This window comes from Chamaea fasciata, unplaced genomic scaffold, assembly GCF_029207755.1.
Source record: "Chamaea fasciata isolate MVZ Bird 193981 ecotype frontalis unplaced genomic scaffold, bChaFas1.0.hap1 SCAF_7, whole genome shotgun sequence".
NCBI classification, from domain to species: domain Eukaryota; kingdom Metazoa; phylum Chordata; class Aves; order Passeriformes; family Sylviidae; genus Chamaea; species Chamaea fasciata.
The window spans coordinates 37,952,004-37,974,530 of NW_027094092.1; the positions used below are offsets into that span (position 1 = coordinate 37,952,004).

The following is a 22,527-nucleotide window of genomic DNA, read 5'->3' on the forward strand; positions in this document are numbered from 1 at the left end:
AGTCCAAGCTGGTCAAAGCCCCATCCAACCTGGCCTGGAACACTTCCAGGAATGAAGCATCCACAGCTTCTCTAGGCAACCTGTTCCTGTTCCTCACCACCCTCACAGTAAAGAATTTCCCCTTAATAACCGCAAGGACCTCTTCCCTCTGAGATCGGAGCTGCAAGGGACGCCTTGCCAGGATGCAGAACTCCTCGGCAGGAGCCAGGCGGGTGTGGGGGCACACGTGAGGCCCCGCGAGGCCCCTCCGCTACTGGGCAGGGAACGGGCACGATCGAACCCCCTGCCGTACAGGGCCACAGCCTCGCTCGGCCTCCTGCGGAGACGCGGGCACGTATATAGCGCTCCGAACTCTGCCCGGCCGCGATGAAGCCTCTCTCGGCGCCGAGCAGTCCTGTGAGTGTCCCGGGACGGGAGAGGGGCGGAAAAGCCGCCGCCGCCGTCACGGACCCGGCTCCTCACAGCGCCCCGCCGGCCCTGTCCCCTCAGGGCGGACCACAACTCCCAGAGCGCCGCGCGCGTGGTGACGCCAGACGGCGGCGGGACTCGGCCAATGGGCGGGCGCGCAGCCACCGGGCGGGGCGGAGCGGCCGGTGGCAGCGGCGGAGCGGCGGCGGGAAGGGCGGGCTCGGGGCTCCGCAGCAGCCGCGGGGACGATGCCGGTCCATTCCCGGGAGAAGAAGGAGAATAATCACGATGAGATGGAGGTGGACTACGGAGAGAACGAGGGCAGCAGCTCTGAGGAGGAGGAGACCGAGAGCTCGTCCGTCTCCGAGGAGGGGGACAGCTCAGGTACCACAGCCGCCCGCAAGGCAGCGCCGCTGAGAGGGCGCCGCGGCGGCTCACTCAGCGCTCGGTGCTGCCCCCGGGACACGCCGGTTCCGCCCCGGCTCTGGGGGCTGTCGGTGTCTCTCCTTCCCCTCCCCCCGTGACCCCGCCCCGGCCCAGCCTCTGCTTCGGCACAGCGGCTTCTGTCCGGGCCGCCGGCCAGGGCGCAGGAGCGGGGCGGGGCGGACGGGCCGGGAACCCCGGTGAGCCCCGGCTCCGGAGCAGGCTGGCGCCCGGCCATGGCGGGGCGGGCCGCGCTGCTCCGCACCGTGCGAGAGCCGTGGGCTTGAGTGCGTCCTCGCAGGGGGACTCCTCGCTGAGGTGTCCACTTAAAGGCTTGGTATTTATATACATACGTTTGCATACGTGAACACGTGTGTACGTCCGTATATATCAGCACGTATTTCCATGCAAGCTCATGAATTTCAACTAGGTGTTTTAAGATCTGCCTTTGAGGGGATATTGGAAGCCCTGTCAATACCACTGGCCTCTTTTGCAAATCACTTCAGCCTCTGCTCAGTTGAGGGTCCTTTCTTTTTTCCATAGTTTCCTTCTGGACTGTAGATTTTGAATTACATTAGTAGATGAAATCTAGCTTTGAAAGGATCACTTTTTATATCCCCACTGTATTATTAAGAAGGTTATTATTATCTGCTCAAACTTGCCTTGTGATTACTACTTTCTGTCTTTGATCTTAAAACGTATTTCCAGTTGATAACCAGTAGGAGTTTGTGGTGCCTTATTTGAATAGTGGTGAGGTGCAAGACAGTGGATGGAAAGGGAGTTGGACAGGGTTAGTGAATTGAGAAAAGTCCTGATGTTGATGTGGACCAGGACCAGCCCTAGTCCTGACATGTGGTTCTGGCGGCTTAAGTGATTTAGTGCTGAGACCCCTGTATCGCCAAATTAAAATCATAGAATCTGCTGAGTTGGAGGGGACCCAGAAGGATCATTGAGACCAGTTCCTGACTGCACAGGAGACACCCCAAGAGTCACACCATGTGCCTGAGAGTCTGGGATTACAAAGGAGTAAGTGTGGTTTAGGTGAACATAGCCTGTTCGTGTTTCTTTAAAACAGTACAAGAAGCTCTACAGATAATTTTTGTTGCATTCCACAGAAGAATGCTTTTAAGAGAGTGCTTAAAGTGTGATGATTACAGAAAATTACATGCTTGTCTCAGTGTCTTGACCAATATGACATGCTCCTTGGAAGCATATTATTTCTACACCCTTAAAATGATTAGTACCCCAAGAAATAAGTTTCAATTGAAATGCATAATGTTTTTTTTCTTAAATTTGTCATTTGCTTTACTTGCATTCAACCTTCTTTTTTTTTTTTTTTTTTTTTTTTTTTTTTTTTTTTTTTGTCTCCAGTAGATGCCTGAGAAGACAAAAGGTGCTGTTAGAGGAAGCATAATTCATCCTTGAGAACTGGCACTCTTTCTAGCCTGTCCATTTTGATGTTATGTATTTAGTACAGGTGTTTTATTGACTGGGATACAGAATAGGTTTTTAGGGATGAATTTAAAAAGCCACAAGTTATGCTCACTATCCCAGAGGAGAATTTGGCCATTTTTGAAGCACTTTATATAGGCCACAGCTTATTAAAAAAAGCTATTTTAGGTACTGTTACATTTTAAGTGCTGTGTAGATTTTTTTTTTTATTTTTAAACCAGGTTGCCCTAATTACTGTGTTGCACTGCTTGAACATAGTAAGATAAAACAGCTGGGATTTTGAAAGTGCTTAGAAGTACCCTAAATACTTTTTGCAGTATGAAACTGTATGGTAAATCTGAAGTGTTGAGACAGGATGGGCCTACCAGCAATTGTTTTAATATGAAATGAGCAGTCTTCCACCTCTTGTGATGTAAATTTTCAATTGGAAAGCCATGCAATTTGATCTTAGAACATTTTACTTTTTCAGCAATGCAAATTCCATAGTCTCTGTGTGTTGTTTAAGGCCACGAGGAAGAAATTCCGTAAGTGGGAAATTAAAGATATGTCAGGACTCTGAGAATCTTCATCATTTTATGTGTCTTATTGGAGGAAGAATAGAGACGAAACACTTGAAGAGCAACTTGGCATGTGAATTGACATTTAGTATGGATGAGAGGTAGAATGAAGACTTCTAGGCAGAAGGTCAAAGGCTTTTGAGAGTATTTGTAGCTGAGAGGAGAGTGGAGAGAGCTGTGTGTTATTTCTCTATCTACAAGGAAGTCAGCTATACCCTCAGATGCCAATGAATAGCAATTTCCTTGCAACACAAGTTTAAAATCTAAGATGCAGTCCCTTTCCCCTCCAACAGTGAGTGTTCTCTGATCCTCAGCCAGGGTTACAGTTGTAGTTTGCTTTGCTTTGCACTCTCTAAACATACACAAACAATAAAATCCATGTTAAGTTTTAAGAAAAGCTTATGAGTGAACTCCTTAGTAAAACATACTAATCAAAAACCATAGTAATCAAAAGCATAGCAGAACACATTTGAAACATGTTTGAGAGTAAAGAGGAAAAACGGTATCCCTGTGCTCGTTCCTGTTTGGTTTCACTGGGAGATGCCTTCACATTTTAAAGAAGCTTTATTTTTGTAGCACAGAAATACACTATATACAACACTGAGTAATATGATTGCCACATTCCTTGAATCTGGCCAAATTATAAGTTGCTGAATTGATTTTGGCTTGGATATTGTGTCAAACAGTCAAATAAAAACATTGTTCTTTAATAGGATTTTCTGCCTTCTTCTGGGATTAGGGTTCTGCCTTACTTTTGAAAATAATATTTTAATACAAATAATATCTCTTAACAACCTGATATGCTCTTGCCCCACTCTCCCCATTCATGTTTTTTTTTTAAGTTCTGTCTTGAAATTTTCTTGCTCTGCTTTCAAATACTTCAGATTATATTGTGGTTTAAAACTATGCCCTGTTTGATTGTATTAACAGTAGTATGACAGACTGTGCTGGATCTTTAATTTGGACTCATAGGTGCCATTGTAATGCTGATTGGTATTGCTGTGCTGACTGCTGGGTTTCAGATCCAGGCAGAGAAAGTTACTATGTTTTTTAGTCTTAAAAACTTGTGTTGATTTCAGGAAGAAGTGCGGAGAGGGCTGAGCAGACAATCTGATTTAATAAGATCCTTCCAAGCAGCTAGTGGCCCCGAAGCTACTCCTTTTACCTCATCAGCTTTACAAATTGCCATCCTGTTTTGCAAAACAAAAAGAATGAAGACTTGCATGCTGCATTCTAGTTGGTTGGTGTTGGAGTTGGTGTAGGAGACAACATAAAGCAGTTGAACATGTTGGTTGGAAAAATGGGAGTGAGGAAGAAGCAAAATGTTCAGAGTTGTTTATAGCGAAAAAGAGTGATCCCTGCTGGGTGCAGGATCCTACTTTGCCTCTCTGTCAGGAGGTAGGGTTTTTCTTGCCAGAGTAACAGCTTACATAAATAAGGGCTCCTTAGGACAGGGCCTTCTGTCAAGCCTCTGGCCTGTTTGCAGCAGTTCAGTCACAGTTCCTTCATGCATGGCCAGCCCTTCTGCATGCCTTCCACTGGCTGATAATGGTCAGCTGTAGTGTAACTGCAGAGGGCTAATTCCTGCAGATACTATTATAAAGCAGTTTCACTTATCTGACTTTTGAATATTGCTTAGCAAAGTGGTTGTTTTTTTTTTATATCTATTAATTATTATTATTATATATTCCATTGTTAATTTTTTTTTTCTTAGAAATGGATGATGAGGACTGTGAAAGAAGAAGAATGGAATGTTTAGATGAAATGTCCAATCTTGAAAAGCAATTTACAGACCTTAAGGATCAGTAAGTATTTTAATGTTTCAAGTGCCTCATTTGAGGATCCATTCCATGAAAATATTGTGTGCAGCTGGTGTTTCTTGTCTTTCATGTATGTGGATGCTACTTTTGGAGAAGAGTGGGGACTGGGAATTCTGAAATTACTGACAGGCAGTTGCTCCAGAATGCTTCTGTGTATTCACATATTTTTTGTTTTGCTATGAGGATGGTTTTGAAATGTTCCTGTGAAGGGCTAGTCTGGGTCTATTGCATCAAACTCCCTAGTAGAACCAAGGAGTTGGGATTTTAGGGAAGTTTGAGATTTTGTTTAATTACTTATTCATTCAATATCATTCTCATACTTTTATATATTTGGGACAGACCTAAGTGCATTGTCTTTGCTAAGTAAGAAATCAGGTTGGGGTTTTTTTTTGCAGTAGCAATAGTTTTTATAGTTGGTACCAATGAAAGTTTCTTGTGATTACTGCAAACCAGGTACCAGTACAAGATAAAATGAAAATACTGTTATCTCTGTCTGCCATAATGCCTACATAAGTAGCTAGTAAAAACCTACTTAAGAGATAAACTTAATAGCCACAGTTATTCAAAAGTTACTGTCATTTGTATTACAGACTGTCATTTGTATCATAGAATCATTAAGGTTGGAAAAGACCTCTAAAATCGTGAAGTCCAACCATTTACCTAACAGTGCCAGGTCCACTACTAAACCATGTCTCTAAGCACCACATCTATGCATATTTTTGAACACTTTCAGGGATTCCACCATTTCCTTAGGCTGCCTGTTCCAGTGCTTGAACACTCTTTCAGCAAAGAAATTTTTTCTAATATCCAATCTAAGCCTCTCCTGGTGCAACCATTCCCTCTAGTCCTGCCTCTTGTTACCAGGTAAAACACGCTGACCCTCACCTTGCTACAAGTTTCTTTCAGGTAGTTGTAGAGAGCAGTAAGCCTCCCTTGAGCCTCCTTTTCCTTAGGCTAAAGAACCCCAGCTCCCTCAGCTGCTGCTCACAGGACTTGTGCTCCAGACCCTTCACCAGCTCCATTGTCCTTCTTTGGACAAGCTCCAGCAGTGTATGGGAAGTTAAATTTGTTTTAACTTCGAGTTAGGTGCTTCTGTTCTAGATGAAATTTGGTGGCATTTTGGCAACTCACTTAGTAAGGTAAATGAAACTTTGAGAAGACCTGATCTGTTCTTGGGCATAGGCTTTAACTGGAAACTTTAGTCAGTTTTTATTATGGTTCAGATGCATATTTATATTGTGAGATAGTTCTTTCTGCTACAGAACTGAGACATATAACTGGCTTTGCATAACAGGGCTCTGTGAGGTCTGGAAATAAAAGGGTCTGGAAAGAATTGCCCAACAAGAAATTCCTTGCTGCAGTGTCTTGAGAAGACTGCTTGTCCGGCTGTTTTTTGGGCTGAGCATGGAAAAACCTGGGAAATGCAGCCAGCTGATGAGTACTGGATCCAGTTGGTACTGAGTGGTTTGGCATTTGTAAAACTGTCAGCTTTTGAGTTCAGCTTTACTCTTCCATCTGTTGAACAGCTTGGATGACTGAAAACAATTTGTGGAAACAGATCTTTAAGGAGTGAATATGAAAGAGGGTGGTCTTATGAGGAAGGAAGCAAGTACTTTTGGGGGCTTAGGGCTTACACATGGTGTTTGAGCTGTGGTATATGGAGGGAGGTGTAGAGACACGTTGGTTAGTTGAGGGATAGAGGTATTTGTGTGGGCTGGAAGAACAGTGATGGTGGGAATATCAGAAATAGAGCATTAGAATGATGGAAAAGTGAGTATAGGGAGAAGCAGCTGTGAATGGGGAGATGATAACATTGGGAAAGTAGAAGTAGATGCATAAACAATGGGACTTTTGTCACAACTAGCAGCAGAGATGGTGTAATGACTGGGTCTGCCTCCTCCTCCCTTTCAGGGAAATTGAATTTGGATTTTATAAGTAGCATTTACGATGGTTTGGTAACATTTATTCATTTTGGACAAATCATTGTTTGAAGGTACTGGATAAATAGTTGCAGTCCATCAACTGCTGCATGGTACCAAGTGCTTGTGGCACCCAGTCCATAACTGCTTGCTCTTATTTAGCTGGTACTTGGTGCTGTGTAATCAAATGTTAGTGACTGACTCAGTCAGGTGCCCTGTGCACTCAGGCTTATGGTCTGGCTAAACAATTCTGCTGTAGCCCTGTGGTAACCGCCATGTGCAGAGCATGCTCAACAAGGGTTAAGCCCAGCAAGCTGGGGTTTGATCAGCTGCAGGCTGTGGTAGCTAACTGCAGATCCTGGTGGCAAGGTAAACAGGCAGCTATTTCTCAGAGGTCTTGATATATCAGTATACATGAACTATATTTTGTCTAATTAATTACTTTACCTGTGCACTTTAAATAAGTAAAAAGCAGCATCTTTGTCCCAAGGACATCTGGTGTATCTGATTAAGCAGGTAACATCTGATGTGTTTGTATCACTTACAGAGTTTGTACATGTTTGCTTTAATTTTACATCTTTTGATTGTAGGGTGCAAGGTGAAAAATGAGGACAGGGAGAATTAGTTATATTGATGATTCTAACGTGGAACACTAACAGTTACAAATAAGTGGAGCTTTATTGAGATTGAAATGTTTGTAATTGATATTACATTAAATTCTTCAAAGTGCAAGCAGATTGATTCATTGTCTGCCAGAAAATATCAGCTTTTATGGAATGACTAAATTTCAGGTAAAATAAAAATATTTTATATACATTTCCTTTTGGCAGGAGTGTTACAATGCTATTTGTAACAGTAAGCAACATGTCGATTTTCATAGGAGATGAATTGAGGTTTGCTTCATTAAGCGCCTCCATCTCTTTTTCCCTGGTTTATGGTAGTGTGGGAGCAGATGTGTGAACACAAATATGAATGATCATTTCTATCCACAAACTGTCTTTTTCTCTCATGACATAACCCAGTTTTTTCTTATATACTGTAGCACCTTTTCATCTCCTCTTCCATGTTGATTCATGTCCTATTATTAACAGATGTGCAATTTTTGTTCTTCTTCCTTAGAGTTGGAGATACATTCAGCTTTAACATTTCTGCACTTACTTGCATTTGCTTTTCAGAAAGTCTTAATGGACATGGACAGTGTTGTTCAAAAAGAAAATACGTATTGGAAAATTCAAACCCTAGCAAATCCTCATTTTGTTTCAGTGTTCCATAGCATTAACAAAGGGATGACAAATAGTTATTTTAAAAACATTTCTTCTACCTTGTGTTTTACTTTAAATAAAATACATATTTTTATTTCTATTCTTTTAAGACTTTACAAAGAAAGATTAAGCCAAGTGGATGCAAAGCTGCAAGAGGTCATAGCTGGAAAAGCACCTGAATATTTAGAACCATTGGCAGCTTTACAAGAAAATATGCAAATCCGAACCAAGGTGGCAGGTAGGCACGTAAAATGAGTATTGCTGTGTCAAAGTAGAAGCTTGCTATGCATTTTAAGGTCAATCTTTGTTTTCTTTAGAATTGTTGAAGGAGTGTGTTTTAAAGTTAGAAATATTGTAGCATAATTTTAAATATGAAGTAGTTTTTAAGTAAAAATGAATATGTTGCTTACCTCCTTGCATAAGTTGCCTGATAACATCACACTAAAATATGGCTTTTTTATGTTTCATTTAATATCTGCCTGTTTTTGAGTAGTAAGAACAAAATTACTCAGTAAAAGCTAATAAGTTTTTAGTCAGAAGGTTTGAGATCAAGTCTACATAATGGTAATTTTTTAAGAGATATGTAGGTGCTATGTCATGAAATGCTTGCTATCTAATATGACATTTTTTCCTGCTCTTCTAGTCTGTGTCTCTTCTGCTCTGCTCCTATTCTGTTCTTTCTAGGAAAAGAGGAAAAACCTCTTGTCTTTGGTGCTTTTATCTAAGTTAAATTTTAGTTACTAAAACTAATGTTTATACAGGTTTTTGTGCTCATAGAAGAAGGCAAGAACATTTATCTTCTTCTTGTATACAACCATACACAATCATATGAAATGGTAATATTATAGGAAGACAAAGTTCTGTACTTCCCTACTGTAAATTTGTTTCATGTTACAGCTTGATTCAGTTAGGAGGATTCAGGTGTCTAAGGGTTACCCAACACAGGCTGCCAGAGAGCCAAAAGACAGACACCTGTGATCTCTGTAGCCAGAGAAGCTATAGCAGTGTCTTTTCTAAGAAATTTAGCAGAAACATGGTGCAGGCTAACTGAAAAATGGCAAGCCACTTTATACTTTTCATAGTGCTAGTGCTGTTTCCATATGTCTTCGCTGGTTCTTCTGACTCTGAGAATTTGAAATCTTATGATCCATTGCATTTCTCTCCCTCCAGATCTTGCCTGTAATGCTTTTTCTCAGCTGCTGATCCAGCAGTTCTGGGTTTTAAGTTCTTAGCCCAAATTTACGTGACAAGTCCTAAGTAGCCCACTTGGGCTTTGCAGAAGGATCTCAGTTGAACTTGGAAAGGGTTTGGTATAAAAGCAGCCTTAATCCAGGCTTTCCATTTTCAGTTTTAAGTGTGGCTGTCCATCGGTGCTTTCAGGTAGGTGGGTATGGGATATGCATATTACACATTCTCCTGATTGGTCTTCAGCACCATTGAAGAGCCATGTTTCAATGTAAAAAAAGCTCAGCTTAAAAACAACAGTTTCTTTGAAGTTGAGAATAGAAAATAAAGAGTTTTTTTCCCATTTTTCGCCAACTGAATGACCTTGATAAAGTTATTCTATAAAAAGCAAGACACTACAGAACTGGCTTATTTGCTCTTACTGTTCGAGTGCCTTGACAGAAGTGGGTAATAGCAGGACTTGAGTTTCAGCAGGTAACCCATAAAGACCCACTGTTACCTAAGAAAGGGGAGGAAGTGGTGATAAAACCCCCAAACTAAACTATATTTAGCTAAACTTCAGATATAATTGCATCTGTGTTAGAAAGGAAACTTGTGTTCCTCAGCTCTGTAAGGCACTATTCACACAAAATGTGTATCTTGACAATTATAGCAAGTCAGAAAAACAGCTGTTCTTCTAGAATGGTTCATACCTATATCTTTCAATTTCAGGCAAATACACAGTGACCTAAATATGCCAGTCAGCCATAAATATGAAGAAAATAAAAGCCAGCATAACATAGCAATGTAAGAAAAAACATTTTGAGTTCCAGAATAGCATCACTGTGCAAAGATGATTGACACAATACTTTGTGGTTTATTTTTCAGAGGGATTGCTACCAGTAGTTTTGTTCCTCTAGTACTGTGTTCATTTATAGTAAGTTGAATTATATGGGAAGTTGGTTTTGAAAGTTCTTCAGTTGCAAGACACCACCATTGTGTGTGCAAACTGGACTCCTCAAGTTTCTAATCTGAAGCAAAATAAGTGTTCTCTGTTGAATGCATTGAATATATTAAATCAAGTTCTACTGGTGCTTGCCAGATATTACATTTCAGGTACCTGAGGGGTTTTTTTTTCAGCTGCTTAGTGGACACATTTCCAGAAATGTCTAAAAATGCTTTTAATACTTAGAAGCGGTACTCTTTATCACAAGGTGACTTTTTAAGAATGGAGCAGTCTTGTTAATTAATGTAATTTATTTAGGTCATGCATTATAAAGTAAGTTTTACTCCAAATATTAACTTGTAAACCCTATTTCTTTCAATCAGTTTTCCAGCTGTTTTAAACCCCCAAAACCTTATTTTAAACTCTAATTAGAAAATAGAAGAGGCCATTCAGTAGTTAAGTTTGAAAACTGATAATATTCAGGATAGTTTGATCAGAAATAAGAAATAGACATATTTTCCAAAGTTAGTCTGACCACTGGTGTAATTTACTGACTCAAAGGAGAAGGAGTTGAAATAGCATTTAATTTTTCTCAGATCTTCAGAATTAAGGATTTACTTGTTCTTATTTTTATTTTTTAAAGCAGCCAGCCAATGTGCCTAATGTAATATATATGTATTTTCCACTGTGTGCATGTGTTGGGACTTGCAGGCCATCTTAAAATAGAATACTGAAGGTGGATATATGCTAAAGAAAGTAATATTGCTGTAATTTGTCTGATTACAGGTATCTATAGAGAGCTTTGTCTGGAATCTGTGAAGAACAAATATGAATGTGAAATTCAAGCCTCTCGACAGCACTGTGAGGTTGTACGAGCTATTTCACATTGATAGCTAATCTCATCTAACTTTACTGTCTGTCATACTTTTCAGGTTGAGTGCATGTTTTTATTATTGCAGTTATTTGCTATTTGAATGCAATTGCTGTGTAATATTTAATTCCATGCAGGAGGTTATTCAAAGCATCTAAAAATTAGAATCATAGAATGTGCTGAATTAGAAGGACCAAGAATCATACCATGTGTCTAGGAGTGCTGTCCAAACACTCCTTGAGCTCAGACAACCTGGGACCATTTTTCTGGGGAGCTTGTTCTAGTGTTCAACCACCCTCTGGGTGAAGAACCTTTTCCTGATATCCAACCTAAACTTTCCCTGGCTCAGCTTCCTGCCCTTTCCTCAAATCCTGTACCTGGTCACAAGAGTAAAGAGGTTGGTACCTGCCCTTTTACTTCCCCTTGTGAGGATATTGAAGACCAAGAGGAGGTCTCCCCTCAGTCTCCTCCTGGCTGAACAGGCCAAGTGACCTCAGCTTTCCCTCCAGAGCCTTCACCATCCTCCTGGCCCTCCTCTGGACACTCTAATAGTTTAATGGCTTTCTTATTTTGTGGCACCCAGAACTACCCCCAGCACTTGAGGTGGAGCTGCCCCAATGCAGAGCAGAGCAGGACAATCCCCTCCCTTGCCCAGCTGGTGATGCTGTGCCCAGTGCACCCCAGGACAGGGTGGCCCTCCGGGCTGCCAGGGCACTGCTGGCTCAGACTCAGCTTTCTGTCCCTTTCTGTAGTGCTGTCTCCAGCCTCTCATTCCCCAGTCTGTCTGTACATCCAGGATTACCTTGTCCTAGATGCAGAATCCAGCACTTGTTCTTCTTTTAACTTCATTTGGTTGGCAATTGCCCAGCCTTCTGATCTGTCAAAGTCTCTCTGTAGGGCCTCTCTGTCCTTGAGGGAGTCAGCAGCCCCCTCCCAGTTTAGTGTTGTTGGCAAACTTACTTAGTATTCCTTTGAGTCCTGTATCTGAGTTGTTAATGAAGACGTTGAAAAGCTTTTTATTAGTTTGGCTTTGCATATATGTCTATCTGTCTCTAGCTATCTATCTAGATAAAGATGTAATTATATTTTCACTTGTGTTAAGTGAGTGTGCTGTCTTTAAGGAGCTAGGATCTCATGCTAAGAAAGTGGATAGAGGGACATATCATATGCTTTGTGGCTTCTAAAAAAGCTATTCTTATGTTCCTTCCACTCATGCCTTAAATTGTCAATATTTAGATTATGGAATTTAGTAATGTAAAAATCTGTAATCTTACTTTTATAGAGTGAGAAGCTTCTCTTGTATGATACTGTACAAAGTGAACTAGAAGAGAAGATTAGAAGACTTGAAGAAGACAGACATAGCATTGACATTACCTCAGGTAGATGGAAATTCAGTTTGGTTTTTTCTTTTTTTATTTGTTTTTAATCTGCTGGCTACTAATTAGTTAACTGTACACATAGTATTTCTGGTGAGTTTTAGGTTATCTGCTAGAACACTATTCAGCTGTAGACTTCAGGCAGGGGGTTGAATTTAAACTTTAACTTTGGTTTTATAGCTGTCAGCGTCTGTTGTGTCTTTTGAGAGTATTAATCTATGCCTACATAATCTTGTAACTCCTTTATTCTGTTTAGAAACAGCGTCTCACCAGAAAATGTTATTTTTCATTTGTGGACAATGTTTTCTGCTATAAAGAGAGCTAAATATGAAAATGTTTCTGATTCATTGCATGTTCTTATTATATCTTTTCAGAATTATGGAATGATGAGCTCCAGTCCAGGAAGAAAAGGAAGGATCCATTTAGCCCAGATAAGAAGAAACCTGTTGTTGTATCAGATATCCTTTTACTGAAACCATGGTTCTTTCTAGTAGTGTTTGCAGTTTTGTAGCTAATTTTATTACGTGTGTCATTAATATCAAGTTGAAGTGATAAGGCATTATCAAAACTGATTCTTGTTTGGCAGACATTATTCTAATTCAGATTAGAGAAGCCATGTTGACACACCCATCCCGTCATGGAAATTGAAATGAAGATTCTCTTACCTAGCTACTAGTTTTATGTAAAAATGTTTCTAAAAGTTGATTTTTATAACTCATAAAGAAAAATAGAGTTACAAGACAAAAGCAGAATCAAGTTAGGTCACTTGAACTTCACCAACTGACCATATAAATAGCATTGGATTCTGTGAGTTACAAGTTACCTTGCGATTTTAGAGTATATTCCAAACCAAAAATATGAATCCAGTATTAGGTATAAAATCTCAGCAATTTCAGGCAGTTTGTAAAGCTAAAAATCCGTTCAGTGGTGAAGTAAATGAATTTGTTCTTTTTGATTGTAGTTTAGAGATAGTTGTGAACTTGTCAGATCTGTGCAAAGCAAATACCTAGAAATTTTACACAGCTTTTGATTTGTAATTTTTTGCTATTTAGAGAAAAAAAAATTTGAAAATGGTTGAAGATTTTTAAAATTTCAAATGGAATTTTAAGTTTAAGCTTGCTCTCCATTTTAGGAGACTTTTTTTTTAAACATCCATGGAAACTTTTGCTAAACTTAATTTTCAGAGATAAAATGGGGAGAAACAAAGTAAAAAGTGAAGACTATTGTAATGGAATAGCTGTACTATATGGAATTTTGACTTGAAGTTCATGCATTGTTCTAATACACATTTTTTTCTTTTGCAGTTGATAGTTTAAGGGAGGGGACTTTCTACCTCCTGTTTTTTGGATATCTGATATTCAGATATGTGGTGCTGACCATACTTTTCTCCTGAAGATACATGTTGTGGAATACTGTGAAAATAATTATTTTATTTAAGCTGATGCTAGTGTAGGTGCTGTTTTGCAGTGGTACATTGCAATTGCAATGAATTTTAATTGTAATTTGACTTATTGCAAATAGAATAGTTTTCGAACTGTTAGGAATGGAATGGTTGTATCTCAGCTGTTTATCTTAGGTTGAACTCCAGTAGCTTGAATATCTACATACTATTATTACCTCTCGTAATAATTCTTACAGTGTACTTCTAGGTTGCAGTATTCAAAGAGGGATGTGTTTGCATTGAGCTTTTACTTCGTATTGGTACACTTTTTGTGAAAGATCTGCAGAACTGAGCTAATGATATCTTTCTACAAACATCAGAGTATTTTTATTATTTCTGTTTAAAAGAGTTTTCCCTAACATTTCCACGCCCTTATATAGTTTATATGTTACAAGACCTTGATATACTTGAAGACTGGACAACAATAAGGAAGGTAAGATGAAAGGATGAATGCCAGTGACTTTGGATTTAGCTGGGTTAATGTCTAGTCCTTTTGCTGCTTAAAAATATGGAACTGGATTTCTTACATGGTCAAAACACTCAATAGATTTTTATTTCTTCAGTCAGTTAATCTTTTCACTTTGGTCTGTGTTACTGCTATTTCTTCTGATTCTACCTAAATCAGACTGTGGAATCCTTTAAAGGGCGTGCATCTGGATCTCTAAAATGGGGAGTTCATGTTTTTTCATGGGAGAGTGAGCCTAAAGCCTGTGTTAAGTGGTTCTGCCTTCTCATAGTTCAGGCTAATTGGATAGAAACTATGATAGCATAAACTGATAGAATTTTGCTGTACGTGAAGGTGTTCTAAAATCTCATATGGCATGTTTTCATAGAATAAAGTTTTTATTTTAAGAAGATTTCTGTGCTTTGACCTCTCCTTTTTTTTTTACATAAAAATGAGGAACTGTGTTTTTCTCAGATTACAAGAGAATCTTGGTTTATAAGAAGAGAAATTTGTTTAGTCAATTGATGTATTTGAAAAAATGAATCCGACTTTCAATTGCATAATGCCTTTTTTAGGTCTTGCTGTAATGAAATGCTATCCTTGTCTTGCTCCTGCAGTCAGAAAGCTTTCCCTAGTATCCTAGTGCTTCCCAGCTTATGGAATAGCAGACCACTTAGGTGCATTCAAAAACTTGGTGGGGAGCTGGCTCTGAGTCAGTTTCTATCCTTTTTTTTCCCCTGTACTGATTTCCTAAACAAGAAGTAAAATGTGACCTTTATGTGAGAACTTGTCTGACTCTTCTCTTTCTGTCACATCAGAGGAAGAGACACAAAATATTTTTCCCTGAAGTTCTTCTCTGCAGTTTTACATAATTTTAAACAATAGCAACAAATCTACCCATCTGCTAGGGTTTTGCCTTTTCTGGAAATAATTTTAAAAATCCCCAAAAAGCAGACAAATGAACCCCCAAAAACTCTTAAATGCTTTTTTTTTTTTTTTTTTTTAAGATGAGATTCTTCATATAGCATTTTGTTTTTCAGAATGAGTTAATGTAATTTTGTGTTTTCTTGACAGAATTACATAAGAGCAATTTTGAGGATTTCACTTAGAAAAGCTTGAGTTATTGAAATCAGAACTTAATAAAGAAGGTGATTTTTTTCACCCTCAAAATGCTTTTTTTATTTAGCTACTGAGTCACTATTGAACACATTTCTATTTTGGAATTCTCATTGTATTTTATGCATGTAAATGCAAGTATATACTTGCATATAAAAGCAAATGCCACTGCATGTTGCTCCACAGCTAGAGCTGGCAGTTTAGACAAAATGACTCTGCCTGCTGACTAACTTCAATTTTCTTTTGTGTTTCAAGGCAATGGCTACGCTGGGGCCACACAGAGTAAAGCCAGAACGTAAGTAAACATGGTCCAGTTTCACAAGACAGAACTTACTGTGTACAATGATGCAAAATACATCCAGGCAGACTGTATTTATTACAGTACTGGTGTAGTGATGGGGGATGGGATGAAGTAGCTGGAAGATGAGGCTTTTGTCTTTCCCCTGTCTCAGGTTCTGATACCTGTAGCTTGCTTGATTGCTGTTGTTTCTGTTGACACACATTCTAGAAAATTATCAACAAAAGTTCAGGCTTCTAACAGTGGTTTACTTCATACTTATATTCGTATTAGCGAGCTGTGCCAGTGTTTGCACAAGATTAAGCAGAAAACTGAGAGCATCTGGACCTTACAGGTGCATTTCAAAGGATGCTCACATTGTCTGCAAGCTACAAGCCTGAAAAAGCAGAGCTGTGGGGAATGAGTGGTATTCATATTTGGTACTGAAGTGAGAAGCATGTTCTTGCTAAGTAAAATCACCTATTTGGAGGTGAGGAGGAAAAGGGACAGTAGGAACGTAGGTGATAGCTTCTGTTTGAAAATGAAAATATAACGTCTAATTATCTGACTGGAAATAAAAAAGTATATTGCTTCCCATTTTCATGCAATTATTAAAAGACAGACTGCTTTTGGAAAAAATGTGTATTCTATGTAAATAACTTGATGAAACTGTGTTTAACCACCTAATTGATTTCTGTGAAGTCAATATTAAATCACTTTCATTGCTCAATTTAGCACCTGTCAAATTAGAAAAGCATCTTCATAGTGCTAGATCTGAAGAAGGAAGACTCTATTATGATGGCGAGTGGTATGGACGAGGGCAGACGATATGCATTGACAAGAAAGATGAATGTCCTACAAGGTAAACATGATTTAGTTTATGCAGCTCTGTACATTCATGTTAAGCAATAACTAGGATGATGGCTTTGAAGAGTAAGGCCTGTGTGGGAATACTGCCACCTCAGTAACATTTACGAGTTCATCTTGGAATGTAGGCATTACCACAGATGAATGCTGACTTGTGAAAGAGGCTAGTAAAGGTTGGAATTGGCTGAAGGGTTGTCAAGTTAGGATCTCTCAAACAATTTAAGCTGTTACAACTGTCTGATAGCCTTTGAGTAATTTTTTTTCTAGTATCTTGGGTATTTGTTGCTTTGAGAATTTGATTTGTTGGTCCACTCAAAAATGCTTAATTAAGTAAAAACGCTTTATGCTGTTGAAGATAAGCTTTGTTTTCCATTGATTAGTGCTCTGAAAGAAGAGAGGAGCTTTTTAATGGTATTTTCTTCTCTTAAGAAAGGTTCTACCTTGGAACAGTCTAAATATTAGAGTTCAAATTTGGTTGAATGTTTAAGATCTATAAATGTGTTTTCTCTGTATAGATAATATTTGTAAATTCTGAAAGTCTGAATGTATTTTACCTTTTACTGAATGGGGCAAATAAGTCTAAGCCCAGTGTTGATTAAATACGCACATGTACTCAGGAAAATTGATTTCATATGTCAGTAGCTTACTGTAGAACTTGCAGTTCCTCTTCTTCCTTGTATATGGTGAAGAGGAACAAATTTTGGTGATTGTGGTGTTCAGGGCGGAAACAGGAAGGTATTTCAGTAAACTACAGATGGTGACTGAAGTTAAAAAAACTCTGGATCAATTTAGCAGAACACAGCAGTTATACTGGACCAAGTAAAGATCTTAGGATCCAGTGTCTGACAAAAGCCAAAAGCTGATGCTTAACAGGGCAATCCTGCAGTGGAGCTTTCCTGGGCTTTCGAGACCCCTGCAACTTCTACAACTAAAGGGAGTTGTCAACCTCAGTATGATATAGATCTCTGTTCTATTAACTGTTTTAATCTTTGGTTTTGTGCTTTCTGTTTTCCACATCAATCTACTAAATGGTGTTTTTTCTGTGGGGTATGGGGAAAGAGTTTTTTTCACTATTGGTGTTAAAGGAGCGTAAAAGCAGGGCTTGTTTAACAGTGAATCACTAAATCAGTTTTCAGTTTATTTCTTATGGTCTTGGTATAATGAGTAAGAGTCGAATACATTTTGTGCTTTAAATCGTGGCTTCAGGTTGTTCAACTTTTTTTCAAGTACTTCATATTCAATGTAATTTCAGTTTTACTATGGTTAGTTTATTGTTGTGTTTTCTCTGTGTGATTGTTGTTCTTTTTTGTACCTGTTAGAGTTTTCTTGTAAGAGACTTAAATAGACGGCTGAAACATTAGCTACCTTCGCTAAAGACACATGCAGTTGCCAAGGAATTCTGTTAAAGCTATCCTTAGAGTGGTGCTAGTATCTTTTGGGCCTAGCAGTTACAACTAATGCATATTTTCATTTAGTGTGTGGAAATACAGCTGCAGTTTTGAGATTATTTTTAGCTTATAAGCTTTCTAAATTCTTCTTGTTTTTCTTTCCCTGACCCTTCTTCCCTCGTTTTCTGTAGTGCCATAATTACAACAATTAACCATGATGAAGTTTGGTTTAAAAGACCGGATGGAAGCAAGTCTAAGCTGTATATTTCTCAGCTACAGAAAGGAAAATATTCAATAAAGCATAACCACAACTGACCATTGCTCACCGGATATGAAACAAGTGGTATTGCCATGCGTGATGTGCCATGGGGTGAAAATTGTATTTAATAGTGTTTTGTATTCCTTATATATTTACAGCAGTATCTAATGTGTATTGGTCGTGCTGTATGTAAGCTTCATATGGACGGCCTTCAGAAACCTGAGGAGGGTAAATCCTGTTAACAGACATTTTGCCTCTAAACTGGGTCCAGTGCCTAAGATATGAAGTATGCTCTTCAAGTATAACGCTTCAAAACTTATCATAATTTGTAAACTGAAAAAAAAAAAAAATTCTTATTCCATTGGTGACCAGTTGGTGTGAGAAAAATGATAACCATAATTACCAGCAACTCACTTTATTTTCAGTGACTGTCATGCTTCTCTTGTGGATGTAAATTTAGCCTGTTCAGCTGTTGCTTTTGAATAGATTGTAACACGCATAGGCATTCTTTCATCCAAAGTGTGCTGATTTATTATAATTATTGTCCCCCACAGCTCTGCTAGTACTGACTGTATTATATTTTGTAAGGGTTACTATATTGCTTGTAATGAGACAAAGCCAATATTTTGAACTATGTTTTTGAAGAGCACTTTTCTAGTGTAGGACCCTATTCTATAGCAGACAAATCATTGGTGATGTTTGTTCTTGATTGCCAGCAAAATTTATGCATAAGGTAGACAGAGTTGCTCCAACCTGTGTTATATGTAGCCCACAAAGAATGATTGGGGGGATGGTTACATAAATGCTGTTGCATGGCCTGCATGTTTGGTCCACAGCTGTATGAAATATGACAAATTTTAGTTAGGAAAGGAAAGTATTTCCCCAGGAAGTCATATATCTGGGAGAATCAGTTTTTCACCAAACACTATTTTCAAAATTTCTGTACCCCATTTCATCTTACTGTACATCAGAAGTATTTCATGCAACTTAGGAAGCTGAATGTCTTTTATAGTCTTGCTCTTTCAGCCACGGCGGAAAAAGTCCTAAATGCTTGATGTTACTGTGATGTGCTTCGAGCATCTGGAATGATAGATGAGATTGCTGAAGAATTGTTAATGCGTTGGTTATGTGCACTTTAATCTCCACTTATGATGATTTTTTCTTGGAGAAAATAAAGCTTCCATTTGCTTTAAATGATCACAGCAAATAAATATTTTTATTGTAACATATAAATTAATTGTCTCTTCTAGTGCAGGGTGGTAAGTACTTTCCAAATGCCAATTTCTGCTGAGTGATGCTTTTCTACAATTGTATGACATTATAAATCAAATGTACATAAGTATCGATTGACATGTTGGCTTTTAACAATATAAACTGTATGTATACAGTTGTTTGATAAACTTTTTGTAATTAAATATTTGCATTTTTTAACTTAGTATATAAATAAATGATCTGTGGTAGTCGACATCTTTTATGTTGTTTCGCTCTTTGATTTTCTAGCCTTGTTGGAATTGTTGATCTACCAAATGGCAGAGGGAAATATTTTCAAATAATCAGAAGGCCTAAAGCTTTTTAAAAAAACTTTTGACTTGCACTTTTTTCTTTTGATTTTTGAGAGTTTGTCTGTATAGATTTTGTTTGTTTTTACAGACTTTTACAAAATATTTTATGGAAACTTTATTCTGTTACATTTATAAATCAAACATAAGCACTGTTAAGAATCTCATAACTTGAAATCATTTGTATTCAGGCTATGCTGAGTATTCTAAACTGTTTTTATGATTCACCACTTTCCTTTTACCTCTTCTGTATTTTGCATCCCTCTAGCTGCAGTTGATTATTCCTGCAGCTCTTTCTGATCTGATCTACAAAGCAAAACTTTGCTTCATACAGCCCTGCAGTTTGGACTGACACTTCATGAGTGTGGTTTCTTAATTCAGAATAATAAATATAATGCATATCAATATGAGAGGTAATAATCATAGCAGTATGGAGATTAGTGATCAGACAACTGGGACCTACCTGTTCTATTACTAAAAGTACAGGAAACTGAGCTGTGGCTTTCCTTTTTGAAATGTCACCATTTCTGCCTCTGTGATGGGAGAGCTGTGAGCTTGGTCTTTGTTTATAACTGGTTATTTGTTTCATGCTTAGGTGAATCATATTTGGTACATGCTCTGTATCGTTTTAATATTTGAACAGTTAATGTTTTTCTTGATCCAACATAAAATGTAAGAGGGGTCTTCCACAGATTTTAGGCCTTTGAAATAAGAGATGTTGTTAGCCTCTTGTCCATCTGTTTTATCTTTCACACCACTACATTAAAACTTTCCAAGCTTTGGTAGCATTGTTTTAACCTACAAATAGGATTTAGATCTGTGAAGTGCTGCAAGGAATTCTGTAATTTGTGAAAAGGTAAGTAAGTGAAGAACAAGAAGCACCAAGTACAACTTGGTGTACAACAGAAAGTTACAACCAAGTGTAACTTTCTGTACACGTGTAGAAAAGGCTTCTCTATCAATAGTTATGTTTCAGAGGAGATGCAGTTTGGTTTTTGCCAAACACACAAAGGAAATTGATCTACTCATCTTTCCCTCAATGAAGTGTCTGATATATTTAGTTGGAATGCAATTGATTTAACCAGACAATACTTACTGTATAAGTATCACATGGAGTTTAGCTTAGGTATTTCATAGTAAGCAGGTCTTAAACTTTCCAAATGCATTTGAATTTTGGCACTTTATCATAGTGTGTTTATTTTTAAACTATAGAATTGGGCTATTTATAGTCCATGAACATCTTACTCTGTATTTGTAAGCCAAGGCCTGTCTAAGTAGCTCACCACCCCCATCAAGTGGTAAGAGATGATTAAGTAACTGAAATTTTCACTCATTTTGATAACCTGTGCTGTCTTTCAGCAGTAGGTTCAATCTGTTCTGTGTGAGGTTTGGTTTGGTTTTTTTTTTTTTTTTTTTTTTTTTTTTTTTTTTTTTTTTTGTTTTTTTTTTTCCTCTTTCTTTTAAGTGGAAAGAAAAAAATAGGCTTAGACTTTTAGCAAAAGAGAGACATGCTAATACAACTTCCTGGAGAAATTCTTCAAATATTACTGTGGGAAAGAGCAGCCTTCTTTTCCCCCTGTTTTTTTAGAGGACAAGGAAGAGAGGTAAGGAGAAAGAAACCATGTGTCCAATAGACTTTGCATTTAAGTAACTAAAATCTTCAGTGCTTTAATCCATATGAGGCTTTGAGCAACCTGGTCTAGTGGAAGGTGTCCCTGCCCACGGCAGAGGGGATGGAACTTGGATGATCTTTAAGGTCCCTTTCAACCCAAGCCTTTCTATCCATCTATGATAAGAGATTGACAGATGACAGCCCTGTCACACAGCCTTTTACACGTGGCAAAGTAAGCTCTATTCTGAGGGCAAATCGTCATTCCTAAGAAAGTTCTTAACTATGCTATTCCCCGGCAGAGGCACAGTTGCTGCTGGAATTAAGACCAGGTAGCTGGTATATTACCTCTGGAATGGAATTTGCAGCCTGTAATTGAAGCAAAAGTATGTTTCCTGGAAAAGCTAGCCTAACTGTACTTGTATGGCATTATGTATGCTTTTGTTTCTCTGCACGGAAAATGGTTGTGATGGATCAAATGTGACTTCCAGTATTTAAGACTCACTACTGGTTTTTTTCTGGAACTACCAGCCTGGAAAGCTGAAAATTTTTATTTTGAGTTGACTCCTATTTCAGTGTGCTGGCAGCCCTGCAGACCTCACTTCCAGAAATTTAATTTTTTTGCCAGAGGCTGCATGAAAGGTTTGAAGGCTGAAAATAATCTGACAGATTCACTAGCAGGCAGAGTACCTGAGGTTAGATGTGGTGCTGAATGCAGTGTTGAGAGGAAAAAATTCCTACTGCACTATAAAGATTGGATGGGTAGATGGAACAAATGAAGGGATGAAGTGTGTGTTAAGCACTAGCATTTTAAAAAATTGGTAAGATGAGTAATTTAGCCCTAGTTACCCTCAGCAGTGACTGAGACAGCATTAGTTTCCGATAGGAGAAAATACTGTATGATTTTGTAAGTTAGGATTGTTTCAGATGATAATGGCTCCAAAAATGGCCTTGTAGGTAAACTTTATGTTTGATATTTGTAAGCTTTACAAGTGTCAGCGTTGCTCTTTCAGTTTGGTTTCTCTGTGTGAAAGAATATAAATGTATAGGACTCAAGCCATTTAGTAAGGCAGTAATCTCCAAATTTTGTATTTTGACCACAGAGATACCTTTTGAAAGATTTGACTTACTAGATTTTTAAAAAAAATCTGGCTTAAATTTTAGAACATAATAATTTCTTTGAAAAGTAGAAGAATATGGATAGCACACTGTTCAAGAGGTGGTTAGCAGCAGTAGAATTTGTGTCTTTTATTACAGTGTCAGTTCAGAAGGAAAATCTTCAGACATCACCACTGTCTTCTCAAATAGAAGTAAGCTGGAATAGGACAACAGAAATTAAAAGAATCGGCATTATTTCATTAAATAGGG

General features: G+C 38.4%; 1 protein-coding gene across 1 annotated transcript; it reads left to right on the plus strand.

Annotated features, from left to right (window-relative positions):
* The first annotated feature begins 581 nt into the window (after nt 1–581).
* Nucleotides 582–19,456, plus strand: BRMS1L (BRMS1 like transcriptional repressor). The gene is made up of 10 exons (XM_066188448.1): nt 582–792; nt 4,555–4,645; nt 7,952–8,079; nt 10,738–10,817; nt 12,105–12,201; nt 12,573–12,656; nt 14,008–14,072; nt 15,456–15,495; nt 16,213–16,339; nt 17,924–19,456. The coding sequence occupies exons 1-10, from the start codon at nt 657–659 to the stop codon at nt 18,045–18,047; spliced, it is 972 nt and encodes a 323-aa protein (XP_066044545.1). The 5' UTR covers nt 582–656; the 3' UTR covers nt 18,048–19,456.
* The last annotated feature ends 3,071 nt before the right edge of the window (nt 19,457–22,527 follow it).